The sequence below is a fragment of the Canis lupus genome, chromosome 6, assembly GCF_003254725.2.
Source record: "Canis lupus dingo isolate Sandy chromosome 6, ASM325472v2, whole genome shotgun sequence".
Lineage (NCBI taxonomy): Eukaryota > Metazoa > Chordata > Mammalia > Carnivora > Canidae > Canis > Canis lupus.
The window spans coordinates 63718195-63745644 of record NC_064248.1 but is presented as its reverse complement, the minus strand read 5'-3'; the positions used below and the strand labels follow the sequence as shown (position 1 = coordinate 63745644).

Genomic DNA, 27450 nt, shown 5'->3' with positions numbered 1-27450 from the left:
CTCTGAATGTAAATTACCACTACAGAACAGAAAAGGAAGGTATTTTCTGTCACTCTTCTCGAGGTATTTGCAATTTTTTTTAAAGGAAACACATTTAAGAATGAATCAGTGCTTTGCAGAAACCTAGAATAGAGTCTATGCAACTATTAATTTTTTGGTACATTTGAAAAGGTCAGACATATGTATGTTTAGATTTAAAAACAATGTTTACATAGAATGGCTTTGACATGCTAAAGATGAAAGCATTTAGATTAATCTATATTAAAATGTGAAATTTCAAGTTAGATAACAAAATTCTATAATCATATGCTTTCCAAATTAAAAAGAGAATTAGAATGGAGTCCTGAGTCTAGATACCACTATCATCTAGTTGCTTGCAAATATTACACGAAAAGAAAGTTGGGTTATTATGTTTATCTGAATTTGGTTCAATTTGGTTTTAGGGAGGAGAAATTAGTAGGCAGTTTTTGTGTATTTAGACCTAATTCAGATACATGAAAAAAATCTGTACTAATCTTTGCATCTGACAGAGGTTATCTGCATATTTGATCCTTTTACAACTTCATTTTTATACATAAAAGCTAAATTAAATGCTAGTAAAATAAAATTTGTTGCTAGTAAAAAACATAATATGAATCATAATAGTTCCTTCAACAAATTACATAAAGCAAATGGTAACTAATTACAATGCTGGATAATCAAAGTGAAAACAAATCTGCCATCTCATACCATGTTCATAGATGACAATTTAAAATAAAGGTTGCTTTTTATATAATTCTGGAAATCACTGCAATCATATACAGTTCTGGAGAGCATTCCGATCTTAGATTTACAGAATGAGTAGGGATATGTTTTTTTTTACAACAGAAAGAAAATACACTTTCATCTTAAGTAAACCAAATCCCCTATTAAAAACTCCTGGTAATATTAAATAACTTCTGGAGTTTTTCAAATAAAGTTACTTTCTCTCCTGGAAGAGAGAGAGAATCAGACCCGTACTATCATTTATATTGATATGTTTTCACCCTATGAATAAAAAATTTATAATAAAAACTAAGGAATATTTTATACCTCTAAAACATTTCTATGGCCTCTAGAGACTTTCATGGTTTACTACTGTATCTTCTCTTCTTAGTTTCTCATTAGGGAATAAGCACTATAGCAACCATAGTCCACAGCATACCAGGTAGTATATATAAATAATGAGCACATGGCTTTTATTCACAACTTTATCACATCAAACTAGATCGATATAAATATGCAAATGTGAGCAAGAAAATTCTAGTGCTCAAAAAAGCCAGGTCTAAATAGCTAGAGGAATGAAATTTGTTCATTAGTTGAGTAGTTTCACACATTTTAACTTTTTTTAAAAAGGTTCTTAAGTGTGTGTGTGTGTGTGTGTGTGTGTGTGTGTTTTCTAGAGGGAGAGGGTTCATCCCCGTGTTCTTTTTTGTCTTAAATAAAAACTTCACTCTTTTATTACTAAAGACAGAAGTCCCAAAGCACCCACTCTGGCATACTAACCATTTTGATTTAAATTAATGCAAGTTAGTGACCAAAAAACTGGGTTGATATCATATACCAGACACTTGAAATTATATCTCATTCATGGACAAATCATGAATTTAAAAGAAAAATTATTAAAAATACTTCATGAAAAGACCTACTTGCTGATCACTCTTACAATGATTTTGAATATCCCAATTTTTGCATTATTTATTCTAAGAAATCTATAAGATATTTAAGAATTCACAAAATGTAGTCACACTCAGAGTTATACTGTAATTTCCTTTATCCTGACATCCTTATCCTCTTTTTCCCCAAAGACAGTAACAAATTCTTCTTCGGGATGCATTTAGCAAGGAAAAGTATCTATTGGAACATGGATGTAGGTAGTCATAAAGAATCAACTAGGGATAATTTAAGGAAAAACCCATGTTAGCCTATCACAGCCTTAGAATATGGCTTTAAAAGCAAAATATATCTAACTTACAACTTTAGACTGCCAGTTATCCATTTGCGAATTAAACTAGGATAGTTTGCTTCTCAGTTTTCCCACTTTGGGGCCATTTCTTGACTTACTGGAAATAGTTTCTAGGATAATAAAAGGTAAGACATTCCTAAATTTTGCCAATAATTAGCATCTGTGAGAAAATAAGACTGTTGGGAGAAGTGTAAACAAACTTCTAAAAGATGAATATTGCAACTTATAAGGATTTCCATGTCAATGACAGTGCTGTTTATATTTTTATTTATTTTCTATGCTGCAATGTGACACTTTATATTAGACTTTGCAATATGTTTGTCTCAACATTAAGAGACTTATAAGTGTGAGACATTATCCCCTAACACCAAAATTAGTTTGAAATGTCAACTCTTCTACTTCTGAAGAACAGAAGAAATTGTATCTGACCATATGTACCCACTGGAGATATGTTTTCCAAATAAAAGTGAGTAGTATGAGATACAAAAATCAGATGGAAAGATTTTGTTATTACCATCATTTTCTGTTCCTCTATGTGACTCCCAATGAAAAGTAGGAAAAAAAAGCTAGTTTATGCTTTGTTTACTTTTAACCCACTGGATTGTCTTCCATTTTAGATCATTACATGATCTTACCAAAGCCTTACTGAAAATGTACATTATCACAAGCAGCTACATTTCCACATAGAGGAATAAAAATATCGGGAAAATCAGGTTGAGATTTTTATAGTACTCTGCAGTGTGCTACAGTAATGACAAACCCGTTTTATATTTAATCCTATCATCAAGCAACACCAGGTTTCTAGCTTTGTTTTTCATTTTAAATGGCTACTATATATATAAGAGAATTAATAAGGTATTATACTAATAATGTTTTTTCAAGTCAAAAGATGTATTATCTAGAAAATAATTTAACACTGAAATGGGATCTTCAAGATCAATTCTGTTTTATATACTCTGCAGCAAAAATAACATTTCTAGTAGGAAGGTTTTAATTATAAACCTAGCAAATTCTCGACATTCACATATTTGTGTAAACAGTTTAACATGGTTTATTACATTTCCAGAAATGTTAAGTCTTATATCCAGTTTTCTGTAACTCTTCTTTCATATATTATAATAAATATATATGTGTTATTTGAGTGCACGTGTATATATTTTCAAACATATATGTCATATATACATAAAACAGCACTTAATGGTCACGTTCTTTGCATGTTTAAATTGGAGGGGAAAAATGAATTGGTATTATGCATAATCCATGGCAATCTTCCTTTCTGTTTCACAAATGGCCATATCGGGATGTAAACAAAACATTGGAGCGAGTCATTCCAGGTGAACTGTATTTCAAGGTGTAAGTTGGTGTTCTCATGAAGAATTGTGTACTTCCTGGTAATAACCTACAAATGACAGTTAAAAAATTATACTTTACAGACAAGTTAGTATTAACATCTCTCACTAGAGCACTGTGATTAATAATTTACATATGCTATGTGAAAAACAATACTATGACAACAATGCATTCTACATTTAAAAAAAGTTCTCTCCCAGACTGAGGTGGGGAGGTGGGAGATGGTCATAAAAGGCTCACCTAAAATGCTTAAAAAACAGATGCAACATATGATCTTAGTATCCTAAGACATTCCATAAAGAGCCATTATACTTATGTGCTAGGAAATTATTTCCACAGTTCATGTTAATTTGAAATTCATCATTAATCTCTATAAATAATATGTAAAATCAGTCAAATATTTCTGAAAAACATGTGATATGAGAAGTTGGTTAGCCACATTACCAATAACTGCTTGTTTCAAGGATGTTGGAACCATTAATTATATTAATATTTCGTCAATGTATTATGACTATAGGTAATCTAAGAGAAAAAGTTAAAGACTAAAATTCATAATTGCAAAATTCATATTCCAAGACTACATGGTTCTTATGATAACAGTACATCAGAAATAATTGTGATTATAGGTAACCTGCAATACTTGCAGCCAAATGTATTTTAGAATACATGAATTTTCCTGATTTTAGAACGATATAGTGTATATACTATATATAGTATAATATTTCCATTGGGGCCTTGGGGCAGCATTCATACCACTAAGATAGCTATAGAGAAATGTATGAATACTCACAATAAGCAGATGAAAACAATAAATAACTTCATGTCAATTCAGGTCAAGTCAGATTTATCAATAAAAAGGTTACTCTTTCTTCCTTTTTAGTTTTCAGAGATTGAGAGCAAGGAATTCTAAATAAGAATGTGCACCTGTATAATTGTCTCTCTCTGGAAAAACTTTGATTAGCATTAGGCTACTCCAATCTATATATCTAGAGAAAAATGAAAATCCACAAAGGAAATTCATATGAGCAAATAAACATTACTATTAAAAGTATAAATCTTGGTAAAGACTAGAAGGACATGCTATAGAGTCAGGACAAAGACATGTATAAGGAATTTCCAAAATCAGAAGTAGCAATTGAAGGAGATTTGAAATTTTTGAAAAAATAAACAATGGTAGAGCACTAACTCATTTATTTTTTTCACTTGACATTAGAATTTTCCAGTAGCAGTATAATATTCCATAGAAACTGAGAGCCAAGAGTACTATTAGCTACCTATTTTACATTAAGTAATGTTAACTGCTATGCTTCCATGCCAATGGAAAGTTACATTTATAGTTGTGTTATATGAATTTTGTAGAAAAATAGGAATTCATTATGATCGAGCTGCATACAGTATTCAGATTAAAATGGAAGAATTCTGTATAATATCCATAAACATCATTTTATCATGAATTATCTAATAATATCTTCTAAATCTACTACCTAGTATCACAAACTATAAATAATTGCTCAAATCATTAAGTTAATAGAGCAGTAAAATAATACACAACAAACCAAATTAGATCAAAATTGCACAATGGGTGATGAATAATGAAACAATTGATTTCTCACATCACGGATTATATAAATTATTTTCTTAATATCACTTGGGTAATTTATATGGATTAATTATTATGTCAAGAGCTAGTGGAGTCATGATGAGTAATATGATATCTTCTGTCATGAAAAGGCTCCCTTCCTATCTAAAGCAAAGGTGCAAAGGAAAATAAAGTGTTTGATCAAAATTCACTACTTTGTATTAGTTGAGAGTTACTCTATCTTCTATTGAAAATGCATTCTGATTATATCAATAACTCTTAAAATAGACAATAACATCACCAACTTTTTTTTAAGATTTTATTTATTCATTCATGGGAGACACACAGAGAGAGGCAGAGACACAGGCAGAGGGAGAAGCAGGCTCCATGCAGGGAGCCTGATGTGGGACTCGATCCCGAGACTCCAGGATCACGCCCTGGGTGGAAGGCAGATGCTCAACCGCTGAGCCACCCAGGCGTTCCTATCAACTTCTTTTTGAAGAATATCCAAGCAATAGTTACTACTGACATTACAATAACATTCACATATCCTTTTGAGTTAAAGAGCTCCAGTTCACAGAGGAAAAATAAAAGCACAAAGTCCAGGCTTACAGCTAAGCTATACTATTTTATTTAACACTATGTAATACTTGAATAGTGTTTTCAATGTACTCAGCACTATTCTAATAGCTTTACAAATATTAACTCATTTACTTCTCATAACAATTCTATACAGTAGATATTATTGTTTGCTTCATTTTATAGATGAACACGCTGAAGCATACAGGGGTCAAACGTGTTGCCCACAGTTACATAGCAAGTAAATGGCAGAACTCGGACTCAAACCCATGTGCGCCAACTCCAGAATCAGTGCTCCTAGCAACTATACTATCCTGTTATTCTCTGTATGAATCTCAATTTTAAAACTAATGGATCCAATGATTATACTCATTTTATCAAAACTACAAAGTATAAAATAACCTAGAAAGTAGAAAAGGATTATATATCCACAATAGAAGCAGAAAAAGCTCAAATGAAACTTTTATAAGAAAAAAAGTTCAGTATGAACTAAAAAAAGCAGATGAAATCACATTGGAAGAAACACTTTCTTTCCCTAAAGCAAGTGCTGTGGGATGTTTTAAAGCCTTACAGGGAAACACAATGGATTATTTGCCTTAATATATCCATTAATATCTCTTGGGAGATCCCACACTAGCTGAACATCAAAGATTATTTTTGAAATGTTCTTTGCAATGAAATTAAATAATACAATTTGATTGTTTTTAGCAAGAAGAATATCTCTGGGAAGTACATTTATAGACTGTACATATATCTAAAGGGTTTGTGTTAAAGCACCAAAAAATGTGAAAGTTTACAGCTTTCACTTTATTCTAGCTTACTCTTGATGTACAAAACTAGCTAACTTGTAGATGCCAAGGAGAAATACCTCAGACTACCCTATGTGCTTCATAAATGTATCCTCACTCCCTCATCATTGAGGCTTAGGTGTGCACAACTTCACATATCCATCACATAAACATAAAACTTGCATTTGTCTAATTCCTACTTAATGTAGAATTGGTCTGTCATGTAGCAACTTATTGGTGACCACGGAGGATCTCTAGAACATGAGCACTTCAAGACTGGTAGGAAATTAACCTTGAAAACTTAAGCTACGCCCACCCTCTGAGATTTTCCTGGAGTAAGATCAGGACCCCTGTTCCCCCCAAAATAAACTCAGCTTCCTGGTTTGGAGAACAAAGGTAAATAAAATTCATCACAATATTTATCCTGTGTTTTACATTTTTTTCTACCGTGGTATAATATATATAACATGAAACTTACTAGTTTTATCATTTTAAAGTGTATAATTCAGTGCATTAAGCACATTTACAATGCTGTGTAGCCATCACCACAATCTCATTCAGAACTTTTTCATCCCAAACAGAACTCCTTGCCCACTGAACACTAAATCCCAATTTCCTCCCCATCATTCCCTGGTAATCTCTATTCTACTTTCTGTCTCTATGAATTTGTCTACTCTAGGTCCCTCGTATATAGTAGAATCACCATAGTTGTCCTTTTGTGTCTGGCTTATTTAATTAACATGCTTTCAAGGTTCATCCATGTTGTACCATGTGTCAGAATTTTATTCTTTTATATAGACTGAATAATATTCCATTGTATGTCTATATCACGTTGCATTTATCCATTCATCTGTTGGTAGACACCTGAGTTGTTTCCACCTTTTTGCTATTGTGAATAATGTTGCTATAAACATCGTTGTACAAGCATCTGTTCGAATCCTGTTTTCAATTCTTTTGGGAATGCACCCAGGAGTGAAACTGCTGGGTCATATGGCAATTCTATATTTAACCTTTTGAAGAGCTACCCAACCTGATTTCCATAGAAGCCACATCATTACACATTCTGAGACAGCAATGCATGAGATTCCAACTTCCCAATATCTTCCCTGACACTTATTTTGTATTTTGGGGATAATGGCCATCCTACTGAGTGTGGATTGTCCCATTGTTTTAACTTTGATTTGGGCCACAGATTAGAGGGAAGCTCTAATTTCAAGTTCCACCTCTGCCATAGCTAGTAATGTGGATTTGGAGAAGCCATTTAATTAATCTCTTCAGGCTTCAGTTTCCAGTTTTCTCGTCTGTGAGGAGAGTCCAGTAGTTCCTGCCATGCCTGGCTTACAGAGCATAGAGCTGATGAAACAGTGCACATGGGTGAGTATTATTTATGTGTTAGGAACATCAGCCTCATGAAGCAAGACCATCTCTGTTCTGAGACAGATGTTTCAAGCTAACTTAGCCTAGGGCCATAATAGTACCATGCATTTAACTCAATTGTAAAGTATAGTACACATTTGAAAGTGCATAAAGCACAAAATGTCCAGCTTAATGAATATTATAAAGTGATTACCTATATAACTGCTACCCAGGTTAAGTAACTGAATATTCCTAGCGTCTGTATTCCTGCATTACAGCATCCTCCCTTCTTCCCAGTATCTTCTCCATTTCTTTATAAAGTGTTTGGTTTTTTTCTTAGAAGTTTTTGGAGTTCTTAATGATCCAAGAATCTTATATAGGTTATATGGATTGCAAATATCTTCTTTCCTTTACTGGCTTGCTTTTTCACCCTCCTAGCAGGGTCTTCTAACGAATATATATTCTTAATTTTAATGTAGTAAAAAAAATCACCTTTCACTTAATGATCTGTACTTTTTGGTCCTACTTTTTGTAATCTTTGCATACCTCAAAGTCATGAAAATATTCCTCTGTATTATCTTCAGTAATCTTTGGTTTTGCCTTTCACATCTGTGTAGTCAATTCACTGGAGATGATTTTTGCATATGGTGTGGGCAAAGTCAAGTTTCTTGTTTTTATTATTATTTAGAAACCCAATTGTCTCAGCATCTTTTAAAACAAATTTCTTTTTCCCATTTGTCATAAATCAAATGTACCTCCTTTTCTAATAAATCAGATCTTTATGTATGCCTGGGTCTACTTAAGACTTTTCTGGTTTCATTAGTCTATTTGTCCTTTTGCATGGTCTTAAATTGCTTTAACTTATTAGTCTTAGTACACTATAGTTAATAAATCCTACCATTTAATTTTTCTATTTCAAGAGTATCTTATCTATTCTTGGCCCTTTGCTTTTCTGTATAAATGTTAGAACAGGGGCAGCCTGGGTGGCTCAGTGGTTTAGCCCAGGGCAGTGATCCTGGAGTCCTGGGATCAAGTCCCACATCGGGCTCCCTGCATGAAGCCTGCTTCTCCCTCTGCCTGTCTGTCTCTCTCTCTCTTTCTCTTTCTCTCTGTCTCTCATGAATAAATAAATAAAATTAAATTTAAAAAAATGTTAGAACATTTTGGTCAAATACTGTGCCGCCCCCCCAAAAAATTTTGTTGGGATTTATGTTATGATTATACTGACTTTAGAGATGTTCAGAACTATTTAAGAACTGACCTTTGATGATATTGATCCAATGGCAAATATGGTATATCTTCCCATTTTTTACATTTTCCTACATAAAAGTCTTGCACATTTCTATCACATTTATTATTAGGTATTAACTATTCTTTGGTGCTACTAAAAATATCATACCTAGAATTTCATATTCTAGCTGTTTGCTGTTGATATAGGAAAAATATAAGTTATGTTCTTATCTTGACCTTGATTTCATTAAACTTGTTAAATTTAATAATTTATCAATAAATTTATTTAAATTTCTATGAACACAATCATATCCATTAGTAAAGAGTTTCAGTTTAGTGCCTTTTATTTCTTTTGCTTGCCTCATTGAACCAGCTAGGACCTCTAGTATAATGTTAAATAGAAATGGTAATGAATCAATCTTGTCTTGTTCCTCATCTCAGAAGGAAAGCCTTCAGCATTTCATCATTGGGTATGTTTGTTATAGGTTTTGTGTAGTTATTCTTTATTAGATTAAGGCATTTCTCTCTTGTTTGTAGCTTGCTAAACATTTTTAAAAACATAAATATATATTGAATTCTATCAAGTGATTTATCTGTATCTTATAAAATGATCTTTTATCCTATTAAAATCACATTGATCACTGTTTAATGTTATTGCACCCTTAGATTGATGCAATAAACAGAAATGGATACATTATCCAATTTAAAGTTGCTGGGTTCATTTTGCTGATATTTTATATTATTTTATTTTTTAAAGATTTTTTTTTTATATTTTAAAGATTTTATTTATTTATTCACAAGAGACAGAGAGAGAGAGAGAGGCAGAGACATAAGCAGAGGGAGGCTCATAAAGGGAGCCCAATGTGGGACTCTATGCCAGGACACCAGGATCACACCCTGAGCCAAAGGTAGATGCTCAACCAATGAGCCACCCAGGTGCCCCAATTTTGCTGATATTTTATTTAAGACTTTTGCATATATGTTCAGGAGTAACACTGAACTCTCTCTAACCTTTGACATAATGTCCTGGTTAGGTTTTAGTATCAAAGGTATGGTAGCTTCATAAAACAAATTAGAGAATGTCCCCTCCTTTTCTGTTCTCTGGATGAGTTTAATTGAATTGGATAGTGAAGACCTATGAATCTAAAATTATCTTTGTGAGAGGGTTTTTAATTACTGATTCAATTTTTTCAATAGTTAAGACTATTTAGTATTTCCTATATAGGACTTTCTAACAGAAAGTTGTGCCATTTTTGGTAATATGTGTTTTTCCAAGAATCTGTTAATCTAAATTATCAAATTTATCAGCATGAAATTGTTCATATTTTCTTATAAAATTTTCATTGTTCGTAGGATCTGTAGTAATGTCCCTATTTTTGTTCTTGATGTTAACTATTTCCTTCTTTCATATTCTTGATCAGTCCCATCCATGGTTTATCAATTTTATTTGTTTTTTCAAAAAAAATATTATTTCACTATATCATTAATTTCTGCTTTCATTTTTATTTCCTTTCTCTGTATTCTATTTTAATGTCATTTTATCACTTTTTGAAATGATTGTTGATATCATTTAATTTTTGCCTTTCCTCTTGCCTAATATGTTCATGTAAGTCTATAAATATGCCTATAATAATGATTTGTCTATATACTACAGTTTTTTGTTTGTAAAATTTGTGTTATCCAGTTCAAAATATTTTCTTAAGTCCATTATGATTTCTTTGATTCATGGGTTAAAAGTATTTTTTTATCTTTCCAAAGTATGAATATTCTGATTCTAGCTTTTGCTTTTGTTGCTAGCTAAATGGAATGGGATCGAAAAACAACAACAACAACAACAACAAAAACCTTGTATGATTTAAGTCTTCTGAAATTTGTGGAAATGTGTTTTATTATTCTACTATATGACTGGCTTATAAAAGTTCCTGGTGTGCTTGGTGTTTTATATTCTGAGATTATTGGATTCATTTCTTTATTTGACAGGTCTATTATGTTGTTAAAATGTTCTGTATCTTTAATTTTTTAAAAAATGCATATATATCAAAATCTGCATCTATGGTTATAGATTTATCTGTTTTTCCTTGTAATTCTGTTAACTTTTGCCTTACAAAACATTGGGAACACAGTTACTCCTTGGAATCTAAGGTGTTCACCAACATCCCCATCTTTGTCAGGCCTTGAACTTCTACTTTTTCCCTCAGGCCCATGAGTCTATCAAAATTACAACAAGCACTCAGTAAATACTTGATTAACTCATCAATGTCTTCAAGCAAAGGTTTCAGTATTTCGTCCAGCTTTTCTAGTTGTCACTAAAGGGAGGATTTGTCCAAAAACCTAGTGCTGGGATCCCTGGGTGGCGCAGCGGTTTGGCGCCTGCCTTTGGCCCAGGGCGCGATCCTGGAGACCCGGGATCGAATCCCACGTTGGGCTCCCGGTGCATGGAGCCTGCTTCTCCCTCTGCCTGTGTCTCTGCGCCTCTCTCTCTCTGTGACTATCATAAATAAATAAAAATTAAAAAAAAAAAAACAAAAAAACCTAGTGCTCTATTACCAAAGGCAGAAGTTTGAATTCAGTGGTTTTTAAAAATGTTTTTAGCCATGAAACCCCTTGAGAAATGAGCTTTTGTGGAAGTTCAGTACATGAAATACAGAAACACAGAGATGTTGAAGATGAAGAATGTTTGGAGGGACACCTGGGTGGCTCAGTGGTTGAGCATCTGCCTTCGGCTCAGGGTGTGATCCCGGGGTCCTGGGATCAAGTCCTGCATCAGGCTCCCCACAGGGAGCCTGCTTCTCCCTCTCCTTATGTCTCTGCCTCTCTCTCTGTGTCTCTCATGAATAAATAAATAAAATCTTTAAAAAAAAAAAAAAAGTGTTTTGAGTTCCCAAAGCTTTCCAAGTACCCAAAGCTTTCCAAGTAAAGTATCAAGCTGGTCCCAAGAACTCTAGTATCCTGGAGATAGATATAGATATAGATATAGATATAGATATAGATATAGATATAGATATAGATATATATCCATCAGGGTTTATATATCAGTTCTATTGCTTAGTTATGAGTCTGCCTCTGAAGAATGGCTTTCCACTTGGTGTGCCTATTAAGTTATTATTATTTTTCTAAGACTGTAAGATTCAAGGCTACTCTCTTTCATGGAATGGGTGGCATGTACACTTTAAAGCCTCTGAAGAAAGATCATGCAGATCTTTGGTCAAGATAAACGTGGTGCATAAACTTGATTGGTGTTATCTCTATTTTCTTCTCTTAATTTTATAGATAAATTACCTAAATATATATCTCCTCATAAAATACTTAGGTATACCTCATACATCATTTATATTAGGCATACACATTAATTTTGTAAATAGTAATTTATACTTTACTAGGTATACTTCATAAGTGAAATTTATCTATTAATAAATATCAAATTAAGTGACTTCTACATTTAAGTAAAAAGCTATAGGTTCCTAATTGATGAGGTTAAAGAAGATATGGCCAGTTTTCACATGTTTTTAAATTAATGTGACATTGACTCAGATTTTAATTGCTAAGTATTAGGAGGACATATTTATTTCTCTCTCTTCCTTGTGTTCCCAAGTAGAAGAATTTCCACCAAATTTCTGGCCTTTTATCAGAAGTGAGTTATCTGATTTTCAGCTTTAAAATAAGGAACCAGGTATGCTTGGCTAAGTCCCTTTCTCCATGGATCATCCTATCTGCAGAAAGGATGCATTCTTACTTGCTCACTAGCCAACACTAACAGAATTAGACTTTATGGGGTAGTGTTAGTGGAAAGTTTGGGTTGATCTAGCTCTGCGCATGACTGGATCAGTACATTTAATTCTAGAATTCAATTTTAGAGAACTTACTTGGCTCAAATCTACACCATGTCCCTCAATATAGCTTTATGCAGAAATGAAGCTACACTCTCATGATCATCTGATTCTTACATTTCTCTCTCAAATGGATCTGAACTTGGGCAGGAATAAAGGGTGTGTTTTACTAAACTCTCTTCCCTCAAAATGCTTATAATCACCATACTGGGGTTATACTGAGCATTTATCAGAAGTCCAGAACTCAAGATTCCAGAGAAGGAATATCTCTTCTGACCACTAGAAGGGAAAGAAAATAAAAAAGCCTAACATAATTGTAAGGTGTGACTTCCTTCTCCAGAGTAACTTCATTCTATTTTGCCTGCCTACCAAAATTATAAGAGCCCTCGATAGAAAATGTGTTATAAAATCTATAATTATAAGAGTGATATTAAAGAGTTTGAAACCAGGATGCCTGGGTGGCTCGGTGGTTAAGCACCTGCCTTTGGCTCAGGATGTGATCCTGGAGTCCTGGGATCGAGTCCCACATCAGGCTCCCTGTGTGGAGCCTGCTTCTCCCTCTGCTTATGTCTCTGCCTCTCTCTGTGTCTCATGAGTAGATAAATAAGATTAAAAAAAAAAAAATCTAAAGAGTTTGAAACCACCCTTCCTAGACTGAAACTTAAGATTTTCCTGATCATGTTCCCAGAGTATCACTCCTTAAAATGAAGCCTCTTCATTTATATTTGTAATGTCTTAATGATGACCATCATTCTTTTAAATATGAAAATATTAATGAAAGTAATATAGTAGTTTGATTTCAATAATTTGCCTCAGCCAAATCATTAAACTGTAGAATATTGCTTTGATATTTACATATTTCAAATATTAATGGCTAACTTTACCACTACCATTGTTGTAATCACTCAGCTTCTATTTGCAGGGGAAGAGTTAAAATAGGTTAAAGGTACGACAACAGTATAATGTCAGAATCAAGATTAAAAATTAAAATATTTAAATTAAGATTTAAATTAAAGATTAAAAAGACAAAGATTAAAAATGCATCTTTCAAATAATTTTTGTGAAATACATTCCAAGCCATTCTGCTGTTGCTGGTCAGTTTTGCAGAAAGTTAGCTTTATTAATATACTCCCTGGGAAAAAAAAATATATACTCCCTGGGATCTTTTAATAAATACATAAATTTCTAGGTGTTTCAAAACCCAATCCCAGTTATGGTGGTTCTTTTACCTCATTTCCTATTCAACTGTTAGTTGAATGCTATCGTTATTTGACTATCACTTAGTTTTTCATGGTTTATTCTCTTCTAAATAGTACTGCAGCTTATACACACTAAAAATAAAGTCACATGTTCATCTTTAATTCTAATGGGCACTCTGTACAGAGAAATGCTAAAATGTACTACTTTTTCACTCTGTGTATCTTTGCAGCTTAAAAACAATACTAGGGATCCCTGGGTGGCGCAGCGGTTTAGCGCCTGCCTTTGGCCCAGGGCGCGATCCTGGAGACCCGGGATCGAATCCCACGTCAGGCTCCCGGTGCATGGAGCCTGCTTCTCCCTCTGCCTGTGTCTCTGCCTCTCTCTCTCTCTCTCTCTGTGACTATCATAAATAAATAAAAATTAAAAAAAAAATTAAAAACAATACTATTCGGCAGCCCGGGTGGCTCAGCAGTTTAGCGCCACCTTCAGCCCAGGGCATGATCCTGGAGACATGGGACCAAGTCCCACGGCAGGCTCCCTGCTTGGAGCCTGCTTTTCCCTCTATCTGTGTCTCTGCCTCTCTATCTCTCTGTGTCTCTCATGAATAAATAAATAAATAAAAACAATACTATTTTTCATGATTTGGAAAACTATCTACTTTAACTGGACAGTATTTATTAAAATTCAATTTTTAAATGAAGCTTAACAAAATTCACCTCCCATAGATGTGGGTTATGATGAAAGGAGTAAAAATTAAACTAAAGGCATCCTCTCAACTTATCAGGCTGAAGGATAAATTTGAAATCTCTATATTAGGGGAAAAAAAGTCAAATTTATGACCATTTTTGGATGCTTTTACTTGGCTTTTGAATGCAAAAGTATATAAACCAAATAATCCCATTTCCAAATAGGTTATTTCTGTCACCTTCATGTTTGTGGTTCTTGTCCTTGTTTGTTGCTTTAAAGGTAAAGATTGTGCAAATTAAGTCTTTTGTAGAGAACAGCACATATGAATTTTCAGTCTTTAGCTTTTTCTCTAGCTATATAAAAAAACAGAGAGAGACTTTCGATTTCAATCCTCACTGTGGCATTACTTTATATAAAATTCACAGGGTGTAGAAATGTAAACAAGTACCTGGAATTACCCCAATCAGTACCAATGCCTGAGAGTGATCCTCTTGAGTCAGTTGCATATTTGTAAACCACTAGCAGGCACTGTTTACAAAGTTCAACCAGGCGCTGGCAACATTGGAGCTGCAAAGGAGTCACCACCTCCGGGCTTTTACTGAAAATACTCTCCCAAGAGGATCTGTTGGCATGGAAACAGACATGACCTCATGTGGCTGTTAAAATGACAACCAGTTTTATCACTTACCTAGCAACAAACCAATAAGGAAAAGTAGAAATGGCCTCAGACATTTGAAGTGACTGCAGATGGTTGAAAGGTATAAAACAAATATATATTTGAAAATTAATCTTTATATTAAAAACCACAACACAGAACTCATATGCTGTTTGTCTTTAAAGACTTTACTGATGCCAACTGGCGTTGCTATCAGGATGGCTTCCCAACACCTCCTAAAAAAATTGAATTACTCTATATTAAAGTATATGTAAAATACTGAGCTTATTTCTCAAAAGTTAGGCATCTTAAACCTTCAGGTTTTCTAGAAAGCTATCTTTACCTTTACATTGATAATGATCCCACAAAAGAATTTAAAATTTGCTGCAATTTCATTTGCGGCCTCTCTGTACTAGGAGAATTTAAGTTCATCCTTTGATTATGATCACTCCTCTCAAAACACTTTGAGATGTAATGACATCCACGATATAGAGCATAGGTTCTGTATTCTAGAAGTAATGTTGTCTCAGTGAGTACCACCTGACTATAATCGCAAAGAGAGCGTCCCTCCTTAAATGCATTCAGCTTATACCAAAGCAGGTAGTGGTACACACTTTCTTGGTAAACTTCAAGTGTATGTGTGTGTGTGCTTGTGCGTGCATGCATGTGTACAGGTACACAAATACATATAAATGTTCTTACAATTCCTAAATTTACCATAATGATCCAAATCAGGAAACACCTCACCATCCCCCACCACTAGAAAGAGAGAGAGAGAGACAGAGACAGAGAGAGAGAAAGAGAGAGAGAGAAACTTACTTATTTCCTTAGTGTAAATGAAACTTTTCAAGTCTCGAGGGGAAAGTTTCATTTAAGATTTGGTAATGATTCAAGTCTCATTTTACATAAACCAGTTCACTTAACCCTCAGAGAAAGAAAAGAGTAGATTTTCAGAAAGAAAAAAATATTAAGCAAAATATTTTTCTGAAGAAATGTACTTCCCAATGGGAAATTCAAAGACTCCATTTTCAATCTTCTGTGGATATTTGATATCTTTGGAATTTTTTTAAATGCTTTAGAAACTCAGAAAGGTATTTTTTAGTAGAAAGGCTACTGTTTATTTTTTCAGGAGAAACGTGGTCCTAAAAAGATAGCATGTCATCTGTGAATGACAGGTTTTCTTAAAAGTTATAAGACTCAAATGAGTAGACTGAAAGAAATAAATTTTCTTTCATATTCTGAGATGTTCAGGACTAAATACAATACTATTTTAATTTTTTTAAAAAGTTATTTTCATTAAAGAAAATGGTAGTTAAATTAACTCTAAAAATAAATTTTAATTTATTACTAAATATAAGAAAAACTGGATATAATACATATATGTTTGCATATGTCCATATATACCTATACATGTGTAGGTAACCTAATTTCATCATGAAAGATGTTGGAGAATACCAATTAATTAGAGAATGTGTTTATAATTAATATGTCCTAATTTCAAAGCCCTACATGTTTAGGCCCAGAGAAATGAAATTTCATATAAATACAAATACATACAGAAAAACATCCTATGTTCTGACTGTCTGCTTAGCACTTTCCTCTCCACTGAAATTTTGAGCATTGCTACATCCTCTCCTCTCAATTTGGATATATTTTTATTTTGATCCTTTGGAGCCACTTGATTAGATCCACTATCAAGTTACACACATCATGGTAATTTTTCTTTTCCTGATTTGGAGTATAGGGTTAGGAAAAGAACAAATAAAATGGAAGAAAGATAAAAGAGCTTCTTCTATTACACTCTAATTTGATGTAACATTTTGAATTCTATGTAAGTTATAATACGACCAGCTTGGCTTCTCATTCTCTCATTCGTCCTTAAATATTTAAAATAAACATAGGGGGGCACGTGGGTGGCTCAGTCAGTTAAGCGTCTGCCTTTGGTTAAGGTCATAACCTTGAGGTCCTGGGATCAAGCCCCACATCAGAGTCTCTGCTCAGCAGAGAATCCTTTTCTCCCTCTCCTCTCCCCACTTATGCTGTATCTCGCTCGCTCTCATATAAAACTTTTTTAAAAATTAAAATAAATTAAAATAAACATACGGACCAAAGTCTTTTACTAGTTTTTGGTGTTTATGTTCACCACCACTGGCTAAAGACCACACTCTATTAAGTCATATTTAAGTATCAACATACCAGAACTACTCATAAAGAAAAGAATATGAATGGACTTTCATCATTTGGTACTAGGTTAACTTTTTCTGCACAAAGAAAACCTATCTCTCAAACTGAGTATATTAGAACTATGTCCCCCACCTCCTATCCACCACCTCTGCCATAGCTGAGTAAATGTGCAATGCCTCTATAACACCATAGTATCTCAATTTCCAATACTAACACAACCATTTTTAAGGTGAAAGGATGTAGAAATAATTTATAATACCAATGCCTTTATCAAAGAACTTAACATCTTATCTGCCTTCTTTCAGAAGGCCTAAAACCATGAATTCAAAAGGAAAAACTAAGTGGTTAAAAAGTTCCACTTTGTATTCCCTAATCCTCAGAGATTTATAACAGGACACAACTTTAAATGGTACTTTTTAGTAATATAACAATATGATAGAGAATACTAAATACTTCTGGTAACAAAGGGGAGTTATTAATGAAATCTAGAGACTTGAAAGGCCCCCTATTATCCAGCAATCCAATATTTTCACCAACTTTCTCATCAAAACATTTAATAAGCAATTATCTAAAAAGTAAAACTGATTCATTTCTTTCTCCTTCTCTGGTAGAAGTCCGAATGGTTGACTGAGTGGACCAAAGTTAAATAGCAGAAAGGAGAAAGGAAAGTAAACACAAAGCAAAGCAAAACAAAAGAGAGAAAAACTGGACTGCATCAACTGGATAAACAACAACAATGAGCCGAAAAGTACTAACAATAACATATCCATTGAAAGTGATATGAGAACAGTTAGATTCAGGTCATATTCACTCTGTATGTCATGCATACATTTTTAAGTGGGATAGTAAGTCTAGAAGCAGACTACTTAGAATAATTCCTTATCATTTCTTCCTGCCCACAGATTCTAAAAGAAAAGCTTTTCCATGACAAACTTCCACTGGAAAATGCCTTTGGATAAAGGATCCAAACAGATTCTCTTTTTTGGAGCTTACATATCATAGTTTTGAGTGGACAGAGGACCTTTCCAAACAATACATTTCTTCTCCTGTACTATCCCTTGCCTCCTCCTTTTTGTTTTACCTGAAAAACTTCTTCCTCTTCCTACAAGTCTCAGCTGAAATGTTACAACCTTTGGACAGACACATTTCCTGGGCTCTCATCCTGAGTTTGACTCCCATAGCATCTAGACTTCCTGTATCCCAGTAAAACATGCTGGATAATTTTATTCATGAAAATTCCAAGAGCTAGTCTCCTGCAAAGAACATATTCAGAATGTGGAGCCTCATGTGATAACAAGAAAAGGTTCCATATGATAACAAGGGTCACTGAGCATGAGCTTCCGCAGCCTGGAAGAATAAGAAAGAAGAATAAGAGTTTGTTCTTTGTGATATATCAGTAAAACTCCTGGGCCAACTCTAGGGAAACTCAGCACAAAAATCTTATATTCTTTGATGTTTCTGGATGTAGATAGGGAGTGTTTTTTTTTTAATGATTTTATTTATTTATTCATGAGAGACACAGAAGGAGAGGCAGAGACACAGGCAGAGGGAGAAGCAGATCGAGTCTGATGTGGGACTCGATCCCAGAACCCCAGGATCATGACCTGAGCCAAAGTCAGATGCTCAATCACGGAGCCACCCAGACTCCCCAGGGAGTGGTTTATTTATTTTGTTTTGTTATTGGGGTGTTGACAGGCAGAGGCAAGAATCAAGGTAGCCCAGAGTTATTTGGGTTATATTTTTCAAAGATTTTACACCTAACCATGAAAGACAATTGTTCTTTTTATTAAAATCATTCCTTTAGAACCGTGTTAAGAGTAGATTTTTACCTTGACTACTAGGCTGTTGGGCCAAAAGTTAAAGAAGGATGTATTAACTGGACACGATTCAAAGGATTAACAGAACTACTTTCAGTCCAAACTGGATTCAAACCACACAACACTACGTGTTTTCATTAAATTGAGGAAACCTAAGAAACCCATTTGGAAGGCCACAAAATACAAATGTGTTAAACTCATCTCTATAAACCACCAACGTTTTAAAGAAGTGGATGTAGAATGGAGGTCAAATTGGACTGTAAGCTACTCCTGCTCTACTTACTCAGGTGCAATGGAGCTGGGGATTTGGCTAAGACTACGGGAATTGCAATCAAGCAAGCTTGTCTACCACTGGGAATGCTGCTTTGAGGGGAGTCAATAAAAACACAGTTAAGAACTTGGGCAAATTGTATGCTCTCTTTATTCTTTAATTTCCTCATCTGCATAATAATAATAACTTACTTAAAATATCAAAGTGGCAGTTATAAGAATATTTAATATATAAAATAGTATCAGGCATTTGGTAAGTCAAATGCTATTAACTTTCATTATCAATACTAGTGGTAATAGATACCACCAGAGAAATTTAAGGGGAGTATTATCCAAGGAACAAGAGGAAAATATTCTGAATCAATTAGAATATATTACCAAAAAAGTTCAGGGAAGAGGAGTCCCAGAGGCATAGAAGAACCACTTTATGGGCATCCTTAGGGTCTGGAGTTGGAGATTATCTCATGGACTTAAAACTACCAGCACCAATTTCAGTAGCAGACTATCTGACTGCTTTTCCTGCTGAAGAATAGCTAGGATTCATATACAGCATTCCTACTGGTATGTGGGGAACAAATGAAATATAGGTAAAATTAAATTTCCTTAAAACCTCCAAGACACTGACAAATACTTGAGGCAAGCAGAGTTTGACATTCCTCCAGGAACTCCCAACTGCCTTAATGTTAATGTTTTGCTAGAGGGAAAAACAACCTTAGCTTGACAATAGCTGAGCCTCCAGGAGTCTGTGAGTCTTCTTTAGCATATGCAAATCTTTCTGGAAACTTTCCTGATCTGTACCTCCCCCAACTCCACAGTATAAAATTAACTACTTCTCACCATACCAAACATGGCAGCCCTTTCTGCCCATGGATCCTGTCCCCTCCACCCCAGTTTAATAAAACCATCTTTTTGCACCAAAGACATCTCAAGTAGTTTTCTTGGCTGTCGGCTCTGAACCCCAACATTTCCACATCACAATCAATGGATCAACAAACAGAAACAAAATTCCAATTATGAGTCTAGATTGACAGAACTTCTACAGAGAATCATCAGCTAATGGGCCATAGAATATAGTTCAAATGTTCCACTTAAGTCTCTATAGAAAATAATTTATAGCCAAGATTACTCTCAGATTTTACCACAATACAGAGTAGCTTATAAATTCTTCCTGTTGGTGAATGGCTACCAAGGAAAATGGTAGTGGTGAGAACAAGTCTACAAATGGTATGAATGAATCAGTATTAGATAACTAGAGTATATAAATGGAGGACATTTGGAGATCATTTCAGACTGTGATAGTCTAAGATATTACCAAAAGGGGGCTATAGTCTGTGTCTTTACATTGGATTTAAATAATGCAGAAAGGATTGGAAGGATGGGGTTGTAGAAGGCAACCCAGTCAGATACTCAATGACATCAAAAGCTGGGAGGAAAAAAAGAATACACTGCAAAGATATTTGAAAAATAATGAGTTGGGATCCCTGGGTGGTGCAGCGGTTTAGCGCCTGCCTTTGGCCCAGGGCGCGATCCTGGAGACCCTGGATCGAATCCCACATCGGGCTCCCGGTGCATGGAGCCTGCTTCTCCCTCTGCCTATGTCTCTGCCTCTCTCTGTGTGTGATTATCATAAATAAATAAAAATGAAAAGAAAAAAGAAAAGATTTGTGATCAATAACATTTAAAAAAAAAAAAAAGAAAAATAATGAGTTTGTTTTTCTGGAACAAACTTTAAGTAAAAGTGTAATGAGATAGAAGATTAGAGAAATAAGAAAGAACCAGCATGTTAAAAAGTGTTGTGTCTCTAGATAAGAAGTGTAGACTTTAATAATAAATGAGAGAAATTACTACAGATCTTAGGAAATGATTCTGACAGAAGCATGGATATGGGAAACAAATAACTGGAGACAAAAATGTTTAGAAATCTATTAATTTTACCTAGCCCTTCTACCAAAAGGTTCCTCCTATCAGAAATCCTATAATACTTTATCTAAGTCTCTTTTATTTTTTTTAATTTTTTTAAATTTTATTTATTTATTTATGAGAGACACACTGAGAGAAAGAGAGGCAGAGACATAGGCAGAGGGAGAAGCAGGCTCCCTACAAGGAGCCCGACGAGGGACTCGATCTTGGACCCTAAGATCATGCCCTGAGCCAAAGACAGACACTCAACTGCTGAGCCACCCAGGCATCCCTCTAAGTCTCTTTTATAGTCATTACTTCTATATATACCTTATTTTATCTACTAGTGGCATGTTCAGACCATAAACTCTGGAGCCAGTCTCCCTGAGTCCAAATCCCAGTTGCACTAGGTCCTTAGTGCCTACCTGTGCCTCAGTTTCCTTGTTTGTAAAATGGAGATAAATCACAGAACCTGCTTCAAAATGTTGTTAGGAGGATAAATCACGCAATATACATAAAGCATGTAGAACAATGCCTAGCACATAGTAAGTAGTATAGCTTTAGCTATGATCATTTTTAAAAGTCTTGAGGGCAGGATCTGTGTCAAAATCAACTTTGTATCTCCAAAAGTATTTAACACAGTAGTAACTACTGGATAATTGTTAAGAACAATGAAAAAGAATCTAAAGGAGCCACAGTGGGAATGTGACAGAAAAACTACAGGATTTAGCAAACTGAATAAAGACTGGAAAGGAGAAGGAAAATGCAGATACCCCTGAGATCAAACCTGCATGACTAACAATGAGATTAAGGGAAGTTCAGAAAGGAAGCTTTTTCTGAATGAAAGGGAGGTGCAGAATGTTTGGATTAGACATCCTAAGGCTAAAGTGACAATGAGTCACAACAGCTTTGGGAGGTCTGAAATATTGGAGAGGAACAGAAGTATAGCCATATTTTGGAAGCCTGTTACATGAAAGCAAGAGCAGAAGAACTTTAAAGATAGATTTGTAATTGAGATTTTTCATTAACTAAGACTACCCTGGCAGCGAAGGGGGGGAAGAGTTCCAAGATGGTGGAGTAGTAGGGGAATCCTGAACTTGCCTTGTCTTTTGAATACAACTAGATCAACCTTCAACTACTTTGAACAATTAGGACGAGGACTGGAGGAATATGGAAACAATCTGCAGAGTTGCAGGGAGAGAATTTGGCAGAGGCAAGTTTCAGAGCCCTATATTGGGAGATTGGGAATCCATGTGGCCGAGAAGAGGAGGAAGCCTCTAATCCACTAATCATAGTGGAGCAAAGTCAGGAAGATGGAGAAGGTAGGAAAGATTGCAGTGGTTTGTAACTGATGAGGGACTAGTTGAGGGCAAAGAACAAACTCACGTTCTGCAACTATATAATCAGCCACCTTTCACAATCCCAGTATAGTAGCTCTTTCTGCCCATGAGTCCTGTCCCCAGGCTTTAATAAAACCACCATTTTTCACCAAAGACACCTCAAGAATTCTTCCTGGGTCGTTAGCTCTGGACTGCATCCCACAAAACCTCACCTACATTCCTAAACTACATTATAACCACACAATAAGCCATGGTGAGTGGATCCCTGGGTTGCTCAGGGAGAGACTGCTCCCCATCCTGGAAGGCATTTGGAGGAGCATATTTGTCCTCTCTAGAGACAAAGAAAGCCATTGAGTAGAGCTCAGCACAGGGTCAAGGGGAGAGCAGAGGGAGAAAACCTCTTAACTTTTCAGTGTGAGCCACAATAGGCTTAAACCTCTGTGCATGAACCAACTGGCCACTTTTCTGGGACTGACGGAGCAGAGTGCAGAGACCGGAGCAGATTGTGGATAACCTGGCTGTTGCTTTTTGCTATATGCCACAATCAATTCAAGCCTCTGTGATGGCTTTTCTGGAACAGAGGGGAGTAGAGGACTGAGTCGAATGCAGATGGCTGATAACCTGGCTCCAGCTTTTCGCTGAGTATTACAATAAACTCTAGCCTCTGTATGTGCACTGTGTGATGGCTTTTTGGGGACAGGATGATGCTGGGCATGCCCTGGGCCTCCCGGTCAGGGACAGGAGTGGGCGTGTACATTCTAGTCCCTTTAAAACTTGGAGTTTTGAATCCCAGCCACTGGCCAGAGATAAAATACAAGAAATCTATGGTTCTGAGTGTGCCAACAAGCTGGGTACAGACAGGTTAGGACAGGGAACTGACAAGGGCCCAAGTCACAGGAGATGGCTCACTTTTGTAAGAGGGCTTCCTGAGTAGCAGCTGCTGGGAGATCCACTACCCAGAGACAAGAGGGAGAGGGAAGGCCATATTTAGCCTCCTCTACCACCCCTCTGCACTTCCATCCACCAGCACAGTCTGACTCCAGAGAGAAACATAGTGCCTCTAGTGGAGGCTGGAGCTCCCTACACTAAACCCCCTGACCTGGCAGGAGCATCTTTAGGAGGGCAAGTCAGCTTGTGAGCCAATATGGAAGGCCTCTCCCTGGGACGCCTGGGTGACTCAGCAGTTGAGCATCTGCCTTCTGCTCAGGGTGTGATTCCAGGATCTGGGATCGAGTCCCACATCAGGCTCCCTGTGGGGATGCTGCTTCTCCCTCTGCCTGTGTCTCTGCCTCTCTCTCTGTGTCTCTCATGAATAAATCAATAAAATCTTTAAAAAAAAAGAAGGATTCTCCCTCAGAAGACCAACACAAACCCCCGCATCTACCAAGTCTACTGATTAAAGAAAGCTCCAAAACATCAGCTTCCAGCTTAACTTCACAAACAAATCAAAGCATACCTACTTAGAGGAACAAACATTTGCCACTACAAGTAAGGAGGAATTATGTAGAGAAAGGACCAGTGGGAAAAGAGCAGTCAAAACACAACAGCAGAGTGTACACAATATAAACCAGAATCAGTCCCTGAAGATATTATTGTTATTGATATTATTATAGTTGATTTTGCTGGGTTCTTTTCTTTTCTTTTCTTTTCTTTTCTTTTCTTTTCTTTTCTTTCTCTTTCCTCCTTTCTTTTCTGGACAAATTGACTAGATGGAGAAATTCACAGTGAAAGAAATTTCACAGAAAAGAAATATTGTTAAAATGTCAATTCTACCCAGTGGTAGTAGTCTGCCATAGATTTGATCAATATGGATATAAGTAAGATGTCAGAACTAGAATTCAAAGCAATGATTATAAAGATATTGGCTGACCTTGGAATAAAGCATAAAAGCCACTACAGAATCCCTTACTGCAGAAATAAAAGAACCAAAAACCAATAAGGCTGAAAAAAAAATGCTATTACTGAGATTGCAGTAAAAAAACAGAGGCTCTAACTGCTAGGGTAAAATGAGGTAGAAGAGAGGGTCAGTGATTTAAAAGACAAAATGATGGAAAGTAACAAAGCTGAGAAAAAGAGAAAAACAACTACTTGATCATGAGGAGAGACTTTCAGAGATCAATGATGCCATAAAACATAATAATATTTGAATTATAGGGATGCCAGAAGATGAAGAAAGGGGGAGCAGGTTTATTTGAGCAGATTTGAACAAATTCAAACTGAGAACTTCCCTAATTTGAGGAAGGAAATAAGCAAGCATTCAAGTCCAGGAGGCACAGAGAATCCCCATCAAAATCAATAAAAATAGGTCAACACCCCAACATCTAATAGTGAAGCTTGCAAATTTTAGAAATAAAGAGAAAATCCTGAAAGCAACTCCAGACAAGAAGTCCTTAATCTAGAAGGCTAGAAACATAAGGCCAGCAGCAGACCTGTCCACAGAGACTAGGCAGGCCAGAAAGGACTAATATGATCTATTCAAGGTGCTATATAAGAAAAATATGCAGACAAGAATACTTTATCTGTCAAGGCTGTCATTCAGAATGTTAGGAGAGATAAAGAGCTTCCAGGACAAACAGAAACTAAAAGAATTTGTGATCATTAAACCAGCCCTACAAGAAATACTAAAGGGAATCCTTTGAGCAAAAAGAGAGCCCAAGAGTAACAAAGACCAGAAACGAACAGAGACAACATACAGAAACAGTGACTTCATAGGTAATACAATGGCACTAAATTCATGTCTTTCAGTAATTACTCTGAATGGAAATGAACTAAATGCTCCAATCAAAAGATACAGAATATCTGACTGGATTTTAAAAAAGAAGAAAAACAAGACCCATCGATATGCTGTCTATAAGAGACTCATTTTAGACACAAAGACACCTCAGATTGAAAGTGAGGGGGTGGAGAACCATTTATCATGTTAATGGACATTGAAAGAAAGCTGGGGTGGCAATTTTTATATTAGAAAAATTAAATTTTAAACCAAAGACTGTAATAAGAGATGAAGAAGGACACTATAACATAATTTAAAATTATATCATAATCTTATTGTATATCCAACAAGAAAATCTAACAATTGTAAATATTCATGCCCCTAGCTTGGAAGCAGTCATTTATATAAACCAACTAATAACAAGTTAAAGAAACACATTGATAATAATAATACAATAATAGTAGGGGACTTTAACACCCATTCACAACAGTGGACAGGTCATCTAAGCAGAAAGTCAATAAAGAAAAAGTGCTTTGAATGACACACTGGATCAAACGGACTTCACAGATACATCAAAGCATTTCATCCTAAAGCAATAGGATACATTCTTCTCAAGTGCACATGGAACATACATTCTCCAGAATAGGTCACATACTGGGTCACAAATCAGGTTTCAATCAGTGCCAAAAGACTGGGATTATTCCCTGCATATTCTCAGACCACATGCTTTAAAACTTGAACTCAATCACAAGAGAAAATTTGAAAGGAACACAAATACATGGAGGTTAAAAAGCATCCTACTAAAGAATGAATGGGTCAACCAGGAAATTAAAGAAGAATTTAAAAAATTCATGGAAGCAAATGAAAATGAAAACAAAACAGTTCAGAAACTTTGGGATGTAGCAAAGGCTGTCCTAAGAGGGAAGTACATAGCAATACAGGCCTGTCTCAAATATACAAACTAACCTTACACCTAAAGGAACTGGAAAAAGAACAGCAAATAAAGCCTAAACCCAATAGGAGAAGAGAAATAATAAAGATTAGAGCAGAAATCAATGAAATAGAACAGATGAACAAAACCAGGAACCAGTTCTTTGAAAGAATTAATAAGACCAATAAATCCCTAGCCAGACTTATCAAAAAGAGAAGAGAAAGGACCCAAATTAATAAAATCACAAATGAAAGAGGAGAGATAACAACCATCACTGAAGAAATACAGACAATTTTAAGAACATATTATGAGCAACTATACGCCAACAAATTAGGCAATCTGGAAGAAAGGATGCATTGCTAGAACCATATAAACTACCAAAATTGAATCAGGAAGAAATAGAAAACCTGAACAGACTCATAATCACCAAGGAAATTGAAGCAGCAATCAAAAATCTCTCAACAAACAAGAGTCCAGGGCCAGATGGCTTTCCAGGAGAATTATACCAAACACTTAAAGAAGAATTAATACCTATTCTTCTGAAGCTGTTTCAAAAAAACAGAAGTGGGAGGAAAACTTCCAAACTCATTCTATAAGGCCAGCAATACCTTGATCCCCAAACCAGACAAAGACTCCACCAAAAAGGAGAATTATAGACCAACATCCCTGATGAACATGGATGCCAAAATTCTCAATACTAGTCAATAGGATCCAACAGTATTTTAAAAGGATTATTCACCACAACCAAGTGGGATTTACTCCTGGGCTGCAAGGATGGTTTAACATCTACATATCAATAAATGTGATACACCACATTAATAAAAGAAAGGATAAGAACCATATGACCCTCTCAATAGATATAGGAAAAGCGTGTGACACAATACAGCATCCTACTTGATTAAAATCCTCCGCAGGGTAGGAGTAGAGGGAACATACCTCAATATCATAAAAGCCATCTGTGAATGGCTTTTTCCCCATTGCAAATAGGGGAAACATAGTGAGCTTTTTCCCTAAGGTCAGGAACATGACAGGGATGTCCATTCTCACTACTGTTGTTAAAC

The 27450-nt window shown here is 35.3% G+C and overlaps 1 protein-coding gene across 6 annotated transcripts in view; it reads right to left on the bottom strand.

The window, feature by feature from the left end:
* Positions 1 to 2248: 2248 nt before the first annotated feature.
* The window catches only part of TTLL7 (tubulin tyrosine ligase like 7), a 149724-nt gene continuing 124522 nt past the window's right edge, over positions 2249 to 27450 (bottom strand). For 5 of the 6 annotated variants that reach the window (XM_025417860.3, XM_049111759.1, XM_025417859.3 and 2 more), the window contains 2 exons: positions 15029 to 15202; positions 2249 to 3383 (listed from right to left, as the gene is read on the bottom strand). In XM_025417860.3, the coding sequence (XP_025273645.3) occupies positions 3266 to 3383; positions 15029 to 15202 (292 nt within the window). In that variant the 3' untranslated portion in view covers positions 2249 to 3265. Of the gene's footprint in view, positions 3384 to 14818; positions 14934 to 15028; positions 15203 to 27450 lie in introns of all 6 variants that reach the window. The other variant, XR_003124393.3, reaches the window with a different exon arrangement.